General features: G+C 41.7%; 1 protein-coding gene across 1 annotated transcript in view; it reads left to right on the forward strand.

Annotated features, from left to right (window-relative positions):
- Positions 1 to 15,690, forward strand: part of LOC135500409 (ankyrin repeat domain-containing protein 50-like) — a 745,855-nt gene that overhangs the window by 27,452 nt on the left and 702,713 nt on the right. Inside the window, exons 2-4 of the mRNA XM_064791866.1 lie at positions 11,428 to 11,512; positions 15,190 to 15,364; positions 15,564 to 15,690. Of these exons, the coding sequence (XP_064647936.1) occupies positions 11,494 to 11,512; positions 15,190 to 15,364; positions 15,564 to 15,690 (321 nt within the window). The 5' untranslated portion in view covers positions 11,428 to 11,493. The remainder of the gene's footprint in view (positions 1 to 11,427; positions 11,513 to 15,189; positions 15,365 to 15,563) is intronic.

Genomic DNA, 15,690 nt, shown 5'->3' on the forward strand with positions numbered 1-15,690 from the left:
AGAAAGCGATTGATATCAGGCCACGCACGTTTGTATACATGCGCTTTACTGTTTATGATAGATATTGTTAATGAAAAACTGGACAACCAAGCAAAGCATTTCTTATTGTGCCAATGATAATACCACTTAAGTTACGCATGTGGACGGGTAGTATACTAGTCTACGATTACTTCATAATATCACAATCTACTTTGTATACTCTAAAACCTAACCTAAATACAGGGAATGAGGCTACGCCTCTACTCATTACAATGGTTTGAATAGAGATGGGCCAATAAGTCAGGTATTATTATTTTCTCAATGGCATGGGCCAATGGAGTCGCATGTGTTATAATCACGATTTGATCTTGACAGACATTGACAAGGAAACGAAATGTAAATATAGCAAAAAAGAAAAATGTATAATGTAAAATGTAAAATGTAAAAAAGAAAGTACTAGGGAAATAAAAATATATATTACAAAAAAAAGGAAACGAAATCAACATCGCTAGTTATAGTAAGCCCATTTCTTATCATAAAAGAGACGTTTCTTTAGAATTGATATTGAGGTTTTAGAATCCCTCCGCCATTGTAATTAATGGGGCGGAGCCTCATTCCTTGTATTCGAAGTTTTAGAGTATTACATGATTGTATGATATGTATACTTTACTGTAATAGCCATCATTGGGTTTTGATTAAATTGAATTGAATTGAATTATGTGAGCCTAATAATAACTAAGGGCTGGTCATAGCCTATTTGTTCAGTAACGTTGCTTATTTTATTGTTATTTCTTGAAAACAAACAGATACCGGGATTGTCACTGTTCTTTGTTGGTACAATGAGCGAGTTCCACTTCAGATCTGTCTTGACGCAAGGGCCCAACGCGCCGCGGAGCGGCAAAAAAGCGAAGCTGGCGAAACATTTATAACGGGTCACCGTCACTTATTATTGGACTTATAGCGCATTTACGGGGTTGCAACTATTTTGCTTTATAGTGTCACCAGGAAAGAAAAGCATGCGACCTAACGCCGATCTATTTGTATAAAGTGATAATTGGAAGGTATATAGTAGGAAATATCAATAAAATAATCATTCCATGTCGTCTTTTGAGGGCATTTTTGATTGTAAAAAATATATGTGCACGTCACCGTAGTCTCTGCAATGATAATTTTATCAGAGCAGTCTCGCGCAAGTAGAAGTTCTTTACCTATTAGTTCTTCACTTATTAGTCTCAACGTCTGGCGCAAAGCCAGACGTTTTCCATTACGATTTCACTACGATGTTTGACAAGAAGGAGCAGTGCGCGAGATATGCTAATGAGCAGACTTCCCTCACTTGAGTTTCTGAAGAATGTTCCATATCGCGCTAAGCTCATCACTGCTGATTATGACAGGCGTGCAACGGTAGGTATCTGCTCCCCAACTTCCACCCTAATACGGTACAATAAGTTACCATGATGGGAATGGGACAATGCCCTCACTGTGTATGGAGTCATAGGGATAAGAAGACATTATTCATTAGTGTTGATACAAGTGATTTTGCCCAAAAAGCATGCGCATTCAAAAAACAAAATATGCAAGGTATCACGTACATGACCATGACGACGTGCAGAAAGTGCACTGGCCAGTGCATACCCTATGGCTATGTACTAGTAAACATGGTAAACATGAACAACATCATTATTCATCGACAGTTCATTTTACTCCGAGCTTTTCCTGAAACATATAGCCATGATGATTAGGCCTACCATGTACCATGACCAATAACAGCACTAGATCATGTAGATGTCAACAAGTTCACATGAACCGTATAATCCCGCATGGCGCATGTGGGGCATGCGTCTAAACCAAAGCCCCAAAATCACTTGTTTTGGTCTATTTCACTTGTGTTTCCCCCGTCTCCCAGTCCATAATACATTTACAGTTTACAATCCCCGATCATGGCCCAACAAAAGGTCATCGGTTGACTAAAGGAACACAACTGTTCAATGGATTTATAGTTGAATGCGATCAAACTACGTCTTTTCAATCGTGGATTGTAAATTTAACCCCATGGGCCTAGGGAAGGCCCTATAACAATACTTTCGACACAGTTATTATCTCCGCTGCCTCCACCATGTTACACACAGTGCTCGCTGCTGATTCTAAAATGCGCCACCTAGTCAAAACAGGACATATGTTCTTCTAGGAATACTAGATCTCTTTCCAATATTTCGTCATTCCACTATCGTCATCACCTCATCATACTTTCATTGACATTACAGGCACACATCCACAGAGCACTCTTCAAATCATCTACACAGTGGTTATCCAACTAGGATTATAAAGGTAATTTCTTAGCCCCGCACAGTGGGTTTCAGTCTTGATAAAGGGGCACTATTGCTAGCAGCTAGGTAGGCAAGATAAAGTTAGCCGAAGTAGCCGATTGGGGTCTCTCACCCCTCAAAGTCCGTCACAACTATTCAAGCTTGTACAAGGAATACATGCAGCGCTGACTCTAACAAGACCCAATGGGAATGTAGCACAGTCATCTGTCAAAAACAAGACCTATGTTGTAGTATGATCTCTTGCCAATATTTAATAATTGCACTATCGTCATCACCTCATCATACTTCATTGACATTACAGGCACACATTGACATAGACCACTGTTGCAATCAACGACACAGTCGCTATCCAAGTCGCATTATAGAGGTAATTATCATTATCATACCTCATTAGCATGTGAACCAATCGCGTCGCGTCCTTTGCGATCACGGTAAAGCCTCATGGAATAATGTCTTTCACCGTTGAATAATTTTTCATATTCCATGCCTACAACTTCAATTTCTTCATATTCCATGGCTAGAAGTTCAATACTAATATAATATCCAAGATAAAGTTACAAGAAGTAGTCAATAGGGGTCTCTCACCTCTCACTGTATGTCCACACTATTCACATTTGTACGAGGAATACATTCAATGCTGAATCTAACAACACCCAGTGCCCTTACTCTGTATATTAGTCACTGGAAGATGGCCCATTTCACTCCTTGCTTCTACTTCACCTATAGTCTCATTGCAAACGCCTCAGTTCTGGTAAACACTGCTGGCTACCACGCAATAGGGCCCGGGTTCGATCCCGGGGAGAACCCAGGATTGTATTTCTGGATGAACCGGCGTGGCTTTCAAGGAACTAAAATTCCTGGCTCTTCACAACACGTACACTAACGTATGAAATACCCGAGGGTCTGTCGGATGAGACTAAAAGCCGTGGTCCCTTGTACCTGAGTGTCTATGCCAGGGCAAGTAAAAGATCCTACATAGGTGGACAGTAGCCTATAGTGGACTCCATACCTCCGGCAAAAATCCAATAGGGTTACGACGCCGGTAATGATATGATATGATGATATGATGATCACATTCACTTTCAGCTGTCATGCAACGCAACAACTGTGCTATCTGCCATCGCACATCAACGAAGAAGTGCAGCCGCCCACATTCCACCTCACGACTGTCCGACCAGCTGCAATCCTCGAGGACGCCCCACTGTACCACGATTTCACTACGATGTTTGACAAGAAGGAGCAGTGCGCGAGATAGGCTAATGAGCAGACTTCCCTCGCTTGAGTTTCGGAAGAATGTTCCATATCGCGCTAAGCTGACCACTGCTGACCATGACAGGCGTGCATTGGACTGGTACAGGTTGGAACTGAACATTGAATATGCTGGTGGTGACGCTTTCTGATGAGAAGTTGGTCGTGACTGATGCAGTATCCTTGGACTTGTCCACAGCATCGTTCAATCATTGCTCTCTGAGCTGCCTTGATTCTGTACTTACCCAAATACTAAGACCAAATGCCTGTTGACTGTGCTTTAAGAGAGACTGGCGCCATGCCTAGAGATATGACTGACCCCTATTGGCAAATTTGTATGACTTTATCTTGCCTACCTAGCTGCTGCCTATAGTCTCCCTTTAACTGCGGAACACTTCAAAGTCGATAAAATGCCATGTTCCACCTTTTAATGTGTTCAGACCGCCATTTTCAAAATAATCAAGTCAGGACACTGCCTTCTAGTCTCATAATAAATTTTGCTTTCCTCAATAATATTATTTCTTCTTCTTCAATGCTTTCATCATTCCAAACTTCTCCTCCTCTGACTTTTACAGGGGTACAGTCATGGCAATCAAAACCCAAATACTGAGACCAAATGCCTGTTGACTGTGCTTTAAGAGAGACTGGCGCCATGCCTAGTCTCTCTTAAAGCACAGTCAACAGACACCAACCCCCTCAGACTCAGAAACCACAAACGCCCAACCCTTCCTGCTACCTTAATACTTCTGGATATGCACTCTTAGATATTGGTGGGCAGATTTTACCGCCTCTAAGTCGGGGCAGTCCAGTGATGTGTCATCCTAATTGGGTCCACTGCGTCCGAAGTGTACCAAGTCTGTGCCATATCGACTTTAATTGTATATCAAATTCTTGGATGATTGTGCAAAAGGCAAAGTTTTACACTACATTCGCGGCTTCACCTTTTAGAGTCTTCGGATATTGGGCCATATGAATCAAAACTAGCATTTGCTCTCTCTACCGATTTTGAAGCATTTGCTAGTACGTACCCGTATGAATAAAACCGTAGCAAATGCTCGGAAATTTAAGTTCTTGTTACAAGTCAAAGCAAACGCTTTTTAGCATCTAGTGTTTACTTCAAAAGGGACAAATGATTGTCTTCATATGAATAAAGTGTAGCATAGGCTTTTAACTTAATAGGAAATGATTCGATTTTTCAATGTTGCTCCTGAGATGACTAGAAAGTTGAAGTAAAAGGTTTGTCATCTTCCGAATAGCTGTATGCGTTTTGGTCTCGAAAATTGTATTTGCTATGAAAGCCATGTCGTGTAAATACATATCATTCACTGCATCGATTTATTGAGGACACGTGTAGCGGAGGTCATAGCATTTTACAATTTATTCGGAAGACACTCGAGATGGGTCTTTGAGAGCACGAAAGACCAAATTTAAGTGTTTCTTCATAATCTGCAAAAACTCAGGTGGAGGACAAATTTTTCTATCAAAGTAATCATTCCAAAACAATTGCAAAGGTGCTCTCCCTTAGCAGTAGAAGCTCTTCCTTAACCTATGTCTATGATGTATAACGTGGCAAATTATTCAACGGATGCAGGACTTCCCCAGTTAGATGACAGATGAATCGGACGATGATGACGCAAGAGAGTGTGTCAACGAGGACAGAACACTAGCACTTTCGCCAACATATTTTCATCAGGAGACCTCTTCACCCCCCTATCCTCGCATACCAGGGTCAGTCGTGTGCTCCTCTTCCACACACGTAACTCAAAAAACATGGTCATATGTGCCGAGTGAAAGGCCCTGAATGCTATAACATTACCCAAACCACAAAATGAAATAGATTACCAGCACAGACCATTCATAAGAAATATGACATCGGGACTGACCTTCAAGCATTTGCTTGAAGATTATTAGCAAAGCATTTGCAGTGAATGGTCCACATTATTCACACGAAAACAAGCATAATCTTTTACTTTTAGAAAATACTGCTTCAATTCGGAGGATTTGCTTCCAAGGAAATGCTAGTTTTTATTCATATGGCCCATTGTTTATAAGGCTTCTCGCTATTGGTAATTGATGTCATTTGGCGATGGATGGTGATATCGACCGAACAGCCTAACCAGATAGAACCAGTTTTTTTTCGATGTAATTATTGAAGCTCTGAAACAGTGTCAGCCCGAGAACTGAACCTCTGCAGATGATCTTAAAACCCTTATTGTCAGCCCTTATAATCCATGACTTCGCTTCAAAGATAGTGCAACCCGTAGGCTCTCCGTTGGTATCGAGTGTCACGGCATATGCCTGGCCAATCTCCAGACATCTTGACACTCAAGCATTGGATCCAGTCCACCGACCCGGTGTGCAAGGGATAGTAGTCCTAGGGCTGATAGTCCGTGTAACAATAGCCCGCATTGCTAAATGTTTTGGTTAGGGTTAGCGGTACAATAGATCATGTTGCTTAATTGATCAAGTACAATGCTACCGGACTATGACTCCAGGGGGACTATATCCGCTGTCACACCGGACTCCATTACACCAACCCTTGACGCAATACGCATATCTGCCTGTACAACTTGATTCTGTTATTCCTCACTGGATCGCATGCTACCGCCGATATTAACCAATCAGAAGGCCTGTATCCAGAGCCCACTTTGATCATGATCAAAGCAACCTCGCTTCTAGTCTTCTACGTTCAAAAATGCTGTGGCGAAAGTGTATATTGGCAGTATGCCAAGACTGGAGGCGAGAATAAATGAATGACTCATTCATGAAAAATTACAATTTTGAACGCAGCGTTCTCATTGGCTCACCACATCGAGGCGCACGAGAGACAGAATTATGGCATGCTTTTCTTCAGAGGTATGAGGGGTGGTAACGGACCGATTATCGCTGATGGTTCAGAATGATCTCCAGAAGGAGTGTGACAAAGAAGCACACGTCCTCTCTTATTCTATAGATTTTCCGCATTGAGGAAATTAACACAGCAATTGTAACCAAGGTCAAGAGATTCATATGATTACCAGAAGCAAAATTAAAATTTCATGTGTTCATCATCATATGCTAATGAGAAAATGACATGTGTCGAAATTCTGGGGGTTTCTACTTCGGGAAAGAGGAGCGGTAAAAATCATGAAGTGACTCGGTTGGTTTCTATTATAACACTGAACTTTATTTGATCTCTCACTACCGTCATCTCATCGTACACAGAATATAATTTACAGCCCCTTACGGTGGACACATGTTTTGGAGTCTTTCTCAGCCCGGAGAGGTCATCGTGTCGAGCGAAAGAATAATAAAACTTGATACTACGCCAAGTGTTTCTGTGCCATTGAAGTCTGTAGAATTACCGACAACATGTGACAACGAGTGACGTCATCCATATTTATGTAAATTGACATTAACTAATCACAGAGCTTTTATTTTTAGATGTGTCCAGGGGTTCATAAGAGGACCACTTCAAGTGGTAATCACATTGACCCCTGGACGTGGAAGTTGCTTTCCCGCCACGCCTCTTTTCGGATATTTTGTGACCACCAAATCACCAGTGATCGGACACGGCAAAACAATGAGCACTGTAGATATAAACGATTTAGCTATATAGTTAGCCCGTACTGAATGGTCTAGGCCAGCAGCCCCCTCGAACAGTTGCTTTGCACACAAGCTAGTTGTCTGGCGCTGCAATGCTTCTTTGGCCTTGACTTCAGGTCGTCCTGATCATTTTTTGTCTGACAATTCCATTGCGCTCATTGGCCAAATTTGACTGACATCATGTTCTTGCGGAGAAAATCTGCCTACTAGGGCCTATCGCATGGTGCATGAGCATGAAGTCGCACGTGGCATCACAATTCATATGTGGTCAATTTGGTCATAGGGCTCTCTGATTTACCGTCCATGTAAGACAAAATTGCGTTTTCATTAAGATTATATCAGTGGGAAGGGAATGAATCTACCATAATTGGCCTCATGACCTGAGCACAAAGGACAAAAGTACGAAAGCCCAGAGACTCATTTCGAGAATCGAAACTCGAAATTCAATGCTAGACTTCGAGATTCAAAGTTGTCTTCGAAATTCAAAACTCGACCTCGAAATTCAAAACTTTAAAAAAATTAGCAATGACCGGTCGACCAATGGCTTCGTGTGTGTAATTTTGTTATCTGTGTATGTTACTCTGTACGCTATGAACATGCCCACAGGCAGATACAGCGATGTAGGTACATTGTAACGGTAGATCACAGTCTCATGATGTGTGCTCTTGGTGATATACGTTATGTGTACGGCCTGTGCTGATCTATACAGGTGCTGCTTGACGTATTTTCTTTCGTGACTAAAAGAAGGAGCTGGGAATAAAAGTTTCGATACTGTGAGATAGGAGAGAAAATTATTGGCGATTTAGTGCAGCTTGATCTCGACTAGCTGGCTGCTGCTTATAGATTCCTTTTAATGTAAATCAGGTTGAATCACTTGTATGCCCCTAGGGGTGGACTGAAATGTATGTAGGATGTACCCCATCAAGAGACTTCACAAAATGATGAGTTAATTACCAAAGCGGCGTTGAACGGTGTGTAATAGGGAAGTGATTTGATTGGCGAGCCAATTAATTCTTTTGTTCTAAGACGGCTTGTCATTGTTCAATTTTAAGTTGTGAATTTCGAAATCGAGTTGTTAATTTCGAAGTCAAGTTTTTATTCTCGAAATCGAGTTTTGAATTTCGAATTTCGAATCTCGAAATGAGCCTTCTTGGCTTTCGCACAAAAGACATTCAAGCTCCAAGCCCCAACTCTAACAATCACCGGCACGTTCTTTGTTCGTGCAATAAGCGTGTTTAACTTCAGATCTGTCTTGATGTGCACCCCAATATATTTGGCAGATTTTACCGCCCCCAAGTAGGGATATTCTTGGCTGATATTCTGATATGCAAGGGATTTCCATTTGCCACTCGTGGCGTCTCTGCATCGGCCAGGAAGTTATCATTTGACGATAGATGATGATGTCCTCCGGAAACAGTGGAGCAGTTTTCTGCGATGTAGTTGATGAAGATGAGAAACAGGGTCGGTCACATAACTAAACCCTGGGGAACACCCGAGGTCACTGGCTGGAAACACCCTGATCTTTTTCCTCCAAAACTACTACCCTTTTGGACTTTTGTGAGGTCAGGAAGCTTCGGATCCAGTGTACATACCTGCCCATTTTCAGAAGGAGCTTGTCATCCGGCACCCTGTCAAATTATTTTCCGAAAGTCTATGGCAATGGCATCGACTTGCCTTGCTCGTGCAGAGGTGTTAAGTCAATGAGTTTTGCAAGACAAACCCTGTATGTTGCCATGTTAAGTCTTGCGGATGATACGTTTCTTTAAGATACTTTGATATTGGTTAATTTTATGCTCCTAATTTTGCTACAAATGTAGGTTAGATAGACGGGTCCATAATTAGCCGGAAAGTTTTTCAATTTTTTGATAGATTGGGACCATATTGGCAGTTGTGAAGTCATTTGATAGCTATAGCCCGAAGTAAAGGACTTGTTCAAGATTTTAATAAGGATGGCTGCAAGTCTGAATCTTGTTCTTCAAGTAGCATCGCGCCAAGATAATCACATTACTGAACTTCCAGCGATATTGCCTCCGCATAGCCTCCGCCCATATTGACGGCGTTGTCTGGAAGCTGAGCAACGTCAATACATTAAGAGTCAATATGATGTATAATCAGGGCTCATATCGAATTGACGGAATGAACGGAATATGACGGATTGTGACCAAAACACACATGCCTAATCATCACCAAACGTTTTCAAATGGGACATAATAGAGAGTTTGAGATCCGCAACTTATAGCAAAACGTATACGTATACTTATACGCATCGGGGTACGTTGAAGCGTATAGAAAAATGACTTGAGAAAACCCAAACTTATGTTTTGACGTATTCGTACAACAGTGTAACATGAATGCGGGTTCGACTCCACCAGTGCCTTTGGACCAATTACAGCTCGCCTTACAAACACGCGATATTTTGGCGAACAATAACGCAAGAAATATGAATTATCATAGGCATTGTCGTTCGATACCATTCAATGTATTCAAACTCAATCTGGATGGTCACAAGTTGTCCGATGGTTATACCGTTACCGGCTGTGCCGTCTTCGCCTTTGTTTCGATTTCGATTAATCGACGAATATACGGGTCAATGTTGGCCAGCCCTTATTACTTATGAGCTAGATTTTGAAGGCACACTGTTGATCAAACTCAGTTTTCTACCAGACCTCTACTCTAGACGTAAAGGGTAACACGCTCAAAGTGTAAACTTAAACCCCGCATAAAATCTGATGTGAATGATTTTGAAATCAGAATGGAATGTACAAAAGAAAAAGCTTGTTTTGGTGGCAGTTTGTTTCATTTCCCTTAAAATCAACTTGCGTAGTAATTTTCGGTCTCCGCGTATAGAAACACGATTATGTAATAGACTCGGCGCCGATTGATGACGATGACAGCATAGAAGCATGGTAAGTCTTGTAATGGATTTTGTATTCAGCTGAGGCCCGCGTATAATAATTTGACGGATTGAACGCAGAAAAGGACCCACAAAACCGCCTTTTTTTCTCTGTCTGTGGTTATCTGTTGGCAGTTGTAATTAGATCTGAGCTAATATAGTTTCCCTAATTATTGAAGCTGTGTTATCTCGGTCGTGAGTTAGCCAGAGCATTTTTTCTCCAGGCTGGAAGATTCGACTAATGGAAAACTTATGATGGGAAAAAATCAGACCCATATTCGATGACGTATTTGGAAGAAACTAATAAGTATACGTATAAGTTTTGCTATGAGTTGCCGATCTCAAACTCTCTAATGCCAGACCGACGGCACTAATGGTAAAATACAATTCTTGCATGCATTAATCATGTGAACAAGATGTGTATCTACCCACACTTTGAGCCAGCTTACGGATGCATCGCTGGCGCCCTCTCCACACAAAACCTGCCACTATTCCCTGCAATTCCTACCTTTAACAGGCAAACCTTTTTGGGCTTGATTTTAGCACAATTTTCTATCATATTCCGTTCCGTCAAGTCCACGAGACGAGGTAGTGAGACCCCGAGGCCTATTTGGCTGTAGTGTGAGAAGGTTGGCAACAAACAATATCTTATCTCCTCCTTTTGAGGGTTAACTAGTGACATCTAGGTGTCCAGTTTTCAGTCTCACACAGTGATTTTGTTCAAACACAAATTGAATAATATAGTTTATTTCGTTCAGGTTGAAAATTAAAAGTAACCAAACCAGGGAAAGGTAAACGGAAACGGAAAAAGGTAAACATAATGTGTACTTTTGAGATTTGAGTTATATATGGAAGGCGAGGTTAACTACGCCCGCTACGTCACTCGTATCAGGGAGTAATGTCACCATCGCCTTAGTAACATGTTAACAAGACAAGAAAATGTATAAATCTGGGGGATTTCTTTCCCACGAGAGAGAACCTCAGAGAACCCCAGAGAGAGAGAGAGATTCAGTAGATCCTGGAACGTGCCTAGGGCTCCCAGAAGCAGTATCAGCAGATTGAAAGTAAAGAGTGTCAATCGGGAAATCATTGTGGAGTCTATTTGAGTACATGTAGTTCCCCAACACAAACTGTACTACAGCAGTTCGACAAGAGCTTTAGGACTCGTATTTTCTGTATTTAAAGCCCCAGGGCAGTTCCCCCCATTGGTTGAATTACATGGGTTTATTGTGTGCAGGGTCGTAGAAGAGTAACCCTTAATTTCTTCTCGATGGCATTGTCGAGCGCCAATTAGAGCAGGGGACGCCCACAATTCATGTCGCTCTGAAGCTGAATGTATGACATCCTTGTCTTTCGTGATCCCGAATGTGATCCGGATTTTAATCCATCTTTCAGGTGAATCATAATCCATTCGACAGATATTTGCAGTGGGAGACCCAATGTACATGTATTTAAAAAACTATGGCAGCTAAAAATATAGGTGAGTGCTCATTTTGTTATTGTGATCTCGTCTTCGAGTTCTTGTACTGTGCATGCTTTTCACAGTGGAAAGTTGTAGTGGTATCCACCCTGACTGAGAAATCCATGAAAACTGTAACATTTACTGAAAATAGAACGATAAGAAACAAAGTGTAAGTTTTTTACCCCTCGGCCAGCGGCATGGCCTAAGGGTATTGTCGTCCTCTTCGGCGTTGGTCTGTCGGCCCGTCCGTCGGGCCGTCCATCGGGGCGACGTAAAAGTTTTCTCCACCATGGGGAGGGGGCTTGTTGAAAACGGACAAATAGCACTTTATCCTTGCAACTGGAAGGCATTTTATTAAGTGTACATGGTAGGTTGCATCTGCTGAGTATACGAGGATACATCACATATCACACGAGTTATTTTCAAGGTCACGGAGGTCAGAGTTAAAATGTTCATCATTGGTCCTTTGCCTAACGACGACGTAAACGCTCTAACTTGAGAGTGCTTCGAGGTTTTCTTTTCATATACAGTAAATGTGTAGCATATCGGCTGGCACTGTTCACTATTGAAAATCACGTCTATCCGATTCACGCTTTCACCATCAGAGTGCGTTTGCTGAAAATGGAAACCTTGCACTTCCTCTCAAACAACTCAGCGGAATTTCATGAAATTAGTATGGTATGTGTGTCTGTTAAGCATACATCATACGGTGCACGAGTTTTTCGTTCCACCCAATTTTCAAAGTCACAGAGGTCAACGTTCAAATGTTCCTCATTGGTCCCTTGACTAACATGACTAATGACGTAAACGCTCTAATTTACTTCAGACTGCTTTAAGATTCTATTTTAATATTGACTAATAATAATAATAATAATAATTTATTACATTAAAAGTGCTTTTGAATGAAAATAATTTGCAAATCACTGTACAATTTAAAAAACAACACATAGTAAAAGAGAAAATTGTACATAGAGATTAAAACATTCATAGAGATTAAAACATTTAGGTGTTGGTGTCGAAGTGTTCAATAAAAAGGTGAGTTTTAAGATGTTTTTTGAAGGCGCTGGTGCCAATGGGATCACGCATCCAGGCCGGAAGTGCGTTCCACAGCCTGGGTGCCAAGTTCCCCAGGCAATGGTCTCCGAAGACGCCCCTTGTCCGTGGTATGGAAAGGAGCCATTGGTCCTCGGAAGACCGAAGCCTGCGGTCCGGGGCACGAAGACTGAGGAACTCCTTGAGGTACTCCGGGCTTTGGTCATTATGTAAGACTTGATGCGTCAGCAGTAGCACTTTATACTGGATACGTGATCTCACCGGCAGCCAGTGCAGCTCCTTAAGTACAGGGGTGATGTGTTCCCTCTTTTTGGTCTTACTTAGAAGCCTAGCAGCTGCATTCTGAACTTTTTGTAGTCTTGAAAGTTCACTATGTGTGTAGCATATCAGTAGGCGCTGTTCGCTATCGATCACGTTCACGGTTTCAAAGTTTTCTATAATTTTATCTGTCATTAGTGCATGGCTACATGCAGCACACAATTCCAGCATATCTTCCTCAATATGCATCTGCAAATGCACTGTTATCAGCATGACGCAATCAACGCACCACCTAATTCAACTTAGTCTTGGGCCGAGTGGTGTCACGTGCTACTGAGCATGGTATTTTTTGGAGCTACCTTTATGAACCACCAATCGAATAATAAGTCAGGCTTTCTGTTAAACCCTGTTATTCTATAGTCCACGTGGAGAATACTTCCGCCACAACGTTCACAAAATTCATTCACCCGAGCAAGTGCGTGCTTTTTAGCTCAGCTGACTAAGTCAGCCGAGCTTGTCAAATAAGTTGTTCAGTGGCGTCCGTCTGTCCATCCATCCATCCATCGGTCCGTCCATCCGTTAAACCCATGGTGCACATTTTGTAACCGTAAGACCTAGAGACTTCAATTTTGCATTTCTGGATACTTCTGGTCAAACTCTACTTTCAAAACAAAATTTGTCGCCATTCGACCTACTTCCTGCGAGCGAGAGTGCATGAAGGAAACTGGCCTATGTCGGCCTAGGAGCAGCAGAATTAGTAGAAATATGCTCTAATATTAAGATAAAATTCTTGAAAATCTATTTTATTGAGAAAAAAGTCAAAATTTTAACAGGAGAGGGCGCTACCTGCCTTTTGATTATTTCTGCCGATTCAAATTCCCGCCCGATGACGTCAGCCATCAATGAAGTCTCCTATTTGCCAGTTCTCAAAACATGGCAGCTACACAACAAAAGCAGTAGCTACAGGAATACATCACTGTTCACTTCAGCTTCGTAATCGATTGTACCCCCACTTTATTGTGTTTTGTGTGGTGTTCCTATTCAATCAACGATGTAAGGCCTTATTATGTTGGTTTTAATTGAGAAGGTGCATTATAAGCGGCGTACGAAATACCGAAGCGGAGACAAAATGGCGGCATGTTGTTTACGCCATGTGCAATAATATTGGAGCTCAATGACACTCAAGTACCCAATTTTCTGCTTAAAAAGTAGTCTGGGAGGCGATATTATCACCAGTTTGTTTCAGTGGTAGTCATAAGGTCTTTAGGGACTACTTTCAGAAATTAGTTCTTGAAAATTTGGCCACATTTCTGTGAAAACGATATCGGAAGTGCATGCTCTGTTCGCGATGACATCGCCGATGTATTTTGAAGTGGAGAATTCCCACAGTATGTGCAGTGAATTGGTATGATTCTGTTCGCCTATTAAGTTTTAGTTCTACGATTCTTTCATGAGTAAAAAGTAGACATTCTAAGCAATACAATAATGTCACTCCCATAAAAATTGATTGGAAATTGAGGGAGCTACGGCATTCTGTTCGGCAACTGGCAGCGCTGAAAAAATACATTGCATACTGTACAATACCAAATGGCACATTTTAAAAAGCGCTCATTGGACAACGTGGGGAATCACCAGAAATGACGTCATCGCTGGTCTAAATAGAAAACTACGGTGGCGCAGTAGAGCACAAGAAAAGGTTTAGCATTAACTTCGTCATGCAAGCTTCAGCAACAAAACGATTTCTCATGAATGATTTATTTGATCATCATCAGCTTGTTTCCCCTGATAGATAAAAAAATGATTTACAATTTCCATCAAAGTTTTCTATTTTGTGTATAGTCGCATGTTATTTAACTGGCAAGGAGCCAAGCAGTTTTGAATATTCGCGGGAAAATACTTACTTGTAAACGAGGCTATGACAATGAGTATCCTCATTCATGGCATAAACTTCATGTTTCGGTAAATATTTTCATACGATGATTTCACCCGAATTATGGTCAGGATTGAGGAATGAACAGTGGCATAATTATGTCAACCAAAAACATTGGTACCGTAGTGAACGCAAAAGGATATCAAATACCATGGAGCATGCCATTTTCATGCATAATGAACTAAACACCGGGAAGATATTAATGATATTAACTCAGCTGAGCGCCAGGCCCTTGGACCTCTTGTTGGTGTTGTTCCTTGGCTTTTAGTGTGTGGTCGAGGCACTTTCTCCGTTTGATCTGCAGTTCCCCCTGCTCCTGATTTCCTCTGTAGAAGCACCAGTTGACGCAGGCCTCTGCAGTCCTGAACGTGTCTGCCATTGTTATCCCCCAGGCTTTCTGTGGTTCCAATCATGCCAATATAGACAATATCAAATGCAATTTCAAATGTTTCAGGGGCAGAAAAAACGGACAAAAAGTGGCATGCACATCTGCTAAGTAAGTTGGATGGAAAGCTGACAGATGAGGAGGTGAGAAAACTGAAGCACTTTCTTGGGACTGCGGAAACGCTCACCCTCAATGAACTGGGGAAGTGCAGTAATTTTTGCGATGTGTGGAACAGTCTTGAAAGGTATGTGTACCACCAGACAGTGTGTTCACCCGACTTTCGTTATGTAAAAGCACTGACGACCTCGCCATAATCCGGTCGGTGCAGCAATTAGTAACTATCATGATGGTGATGCAAACCTAAAACCACATAACATTCATAATGCAAAAACCTGAAAATCAATTTGGATGCAACCGGAATATCATCGTTTTTTTAAATACAGGGCACGAAAGCTGGCAATCGGTGATTACGACGAACTGAGTGAGTTGATGGAGATGCTCAAACGCATGGACTGTGTTGGTGTGATCAATGACCACAAGGGCAGAATAGAAGATTACCGTGCAAACCAG

The sequence above is a fragment of the Lineus longissimus genome, chromosome 16 (genome assembly GCF_910592395.1).
Source record: "Lineus longissimus chromosome 16, tnLinLong1.2, whole genome shotgun sequence".
In the NCBI taxonomy this organism is placed as follows: Eukaryota; Metazoa; Nemertea; class Pilidiophora; order Heteronemertea; family Lineidae; genus Lineus; species Lineus longissimus.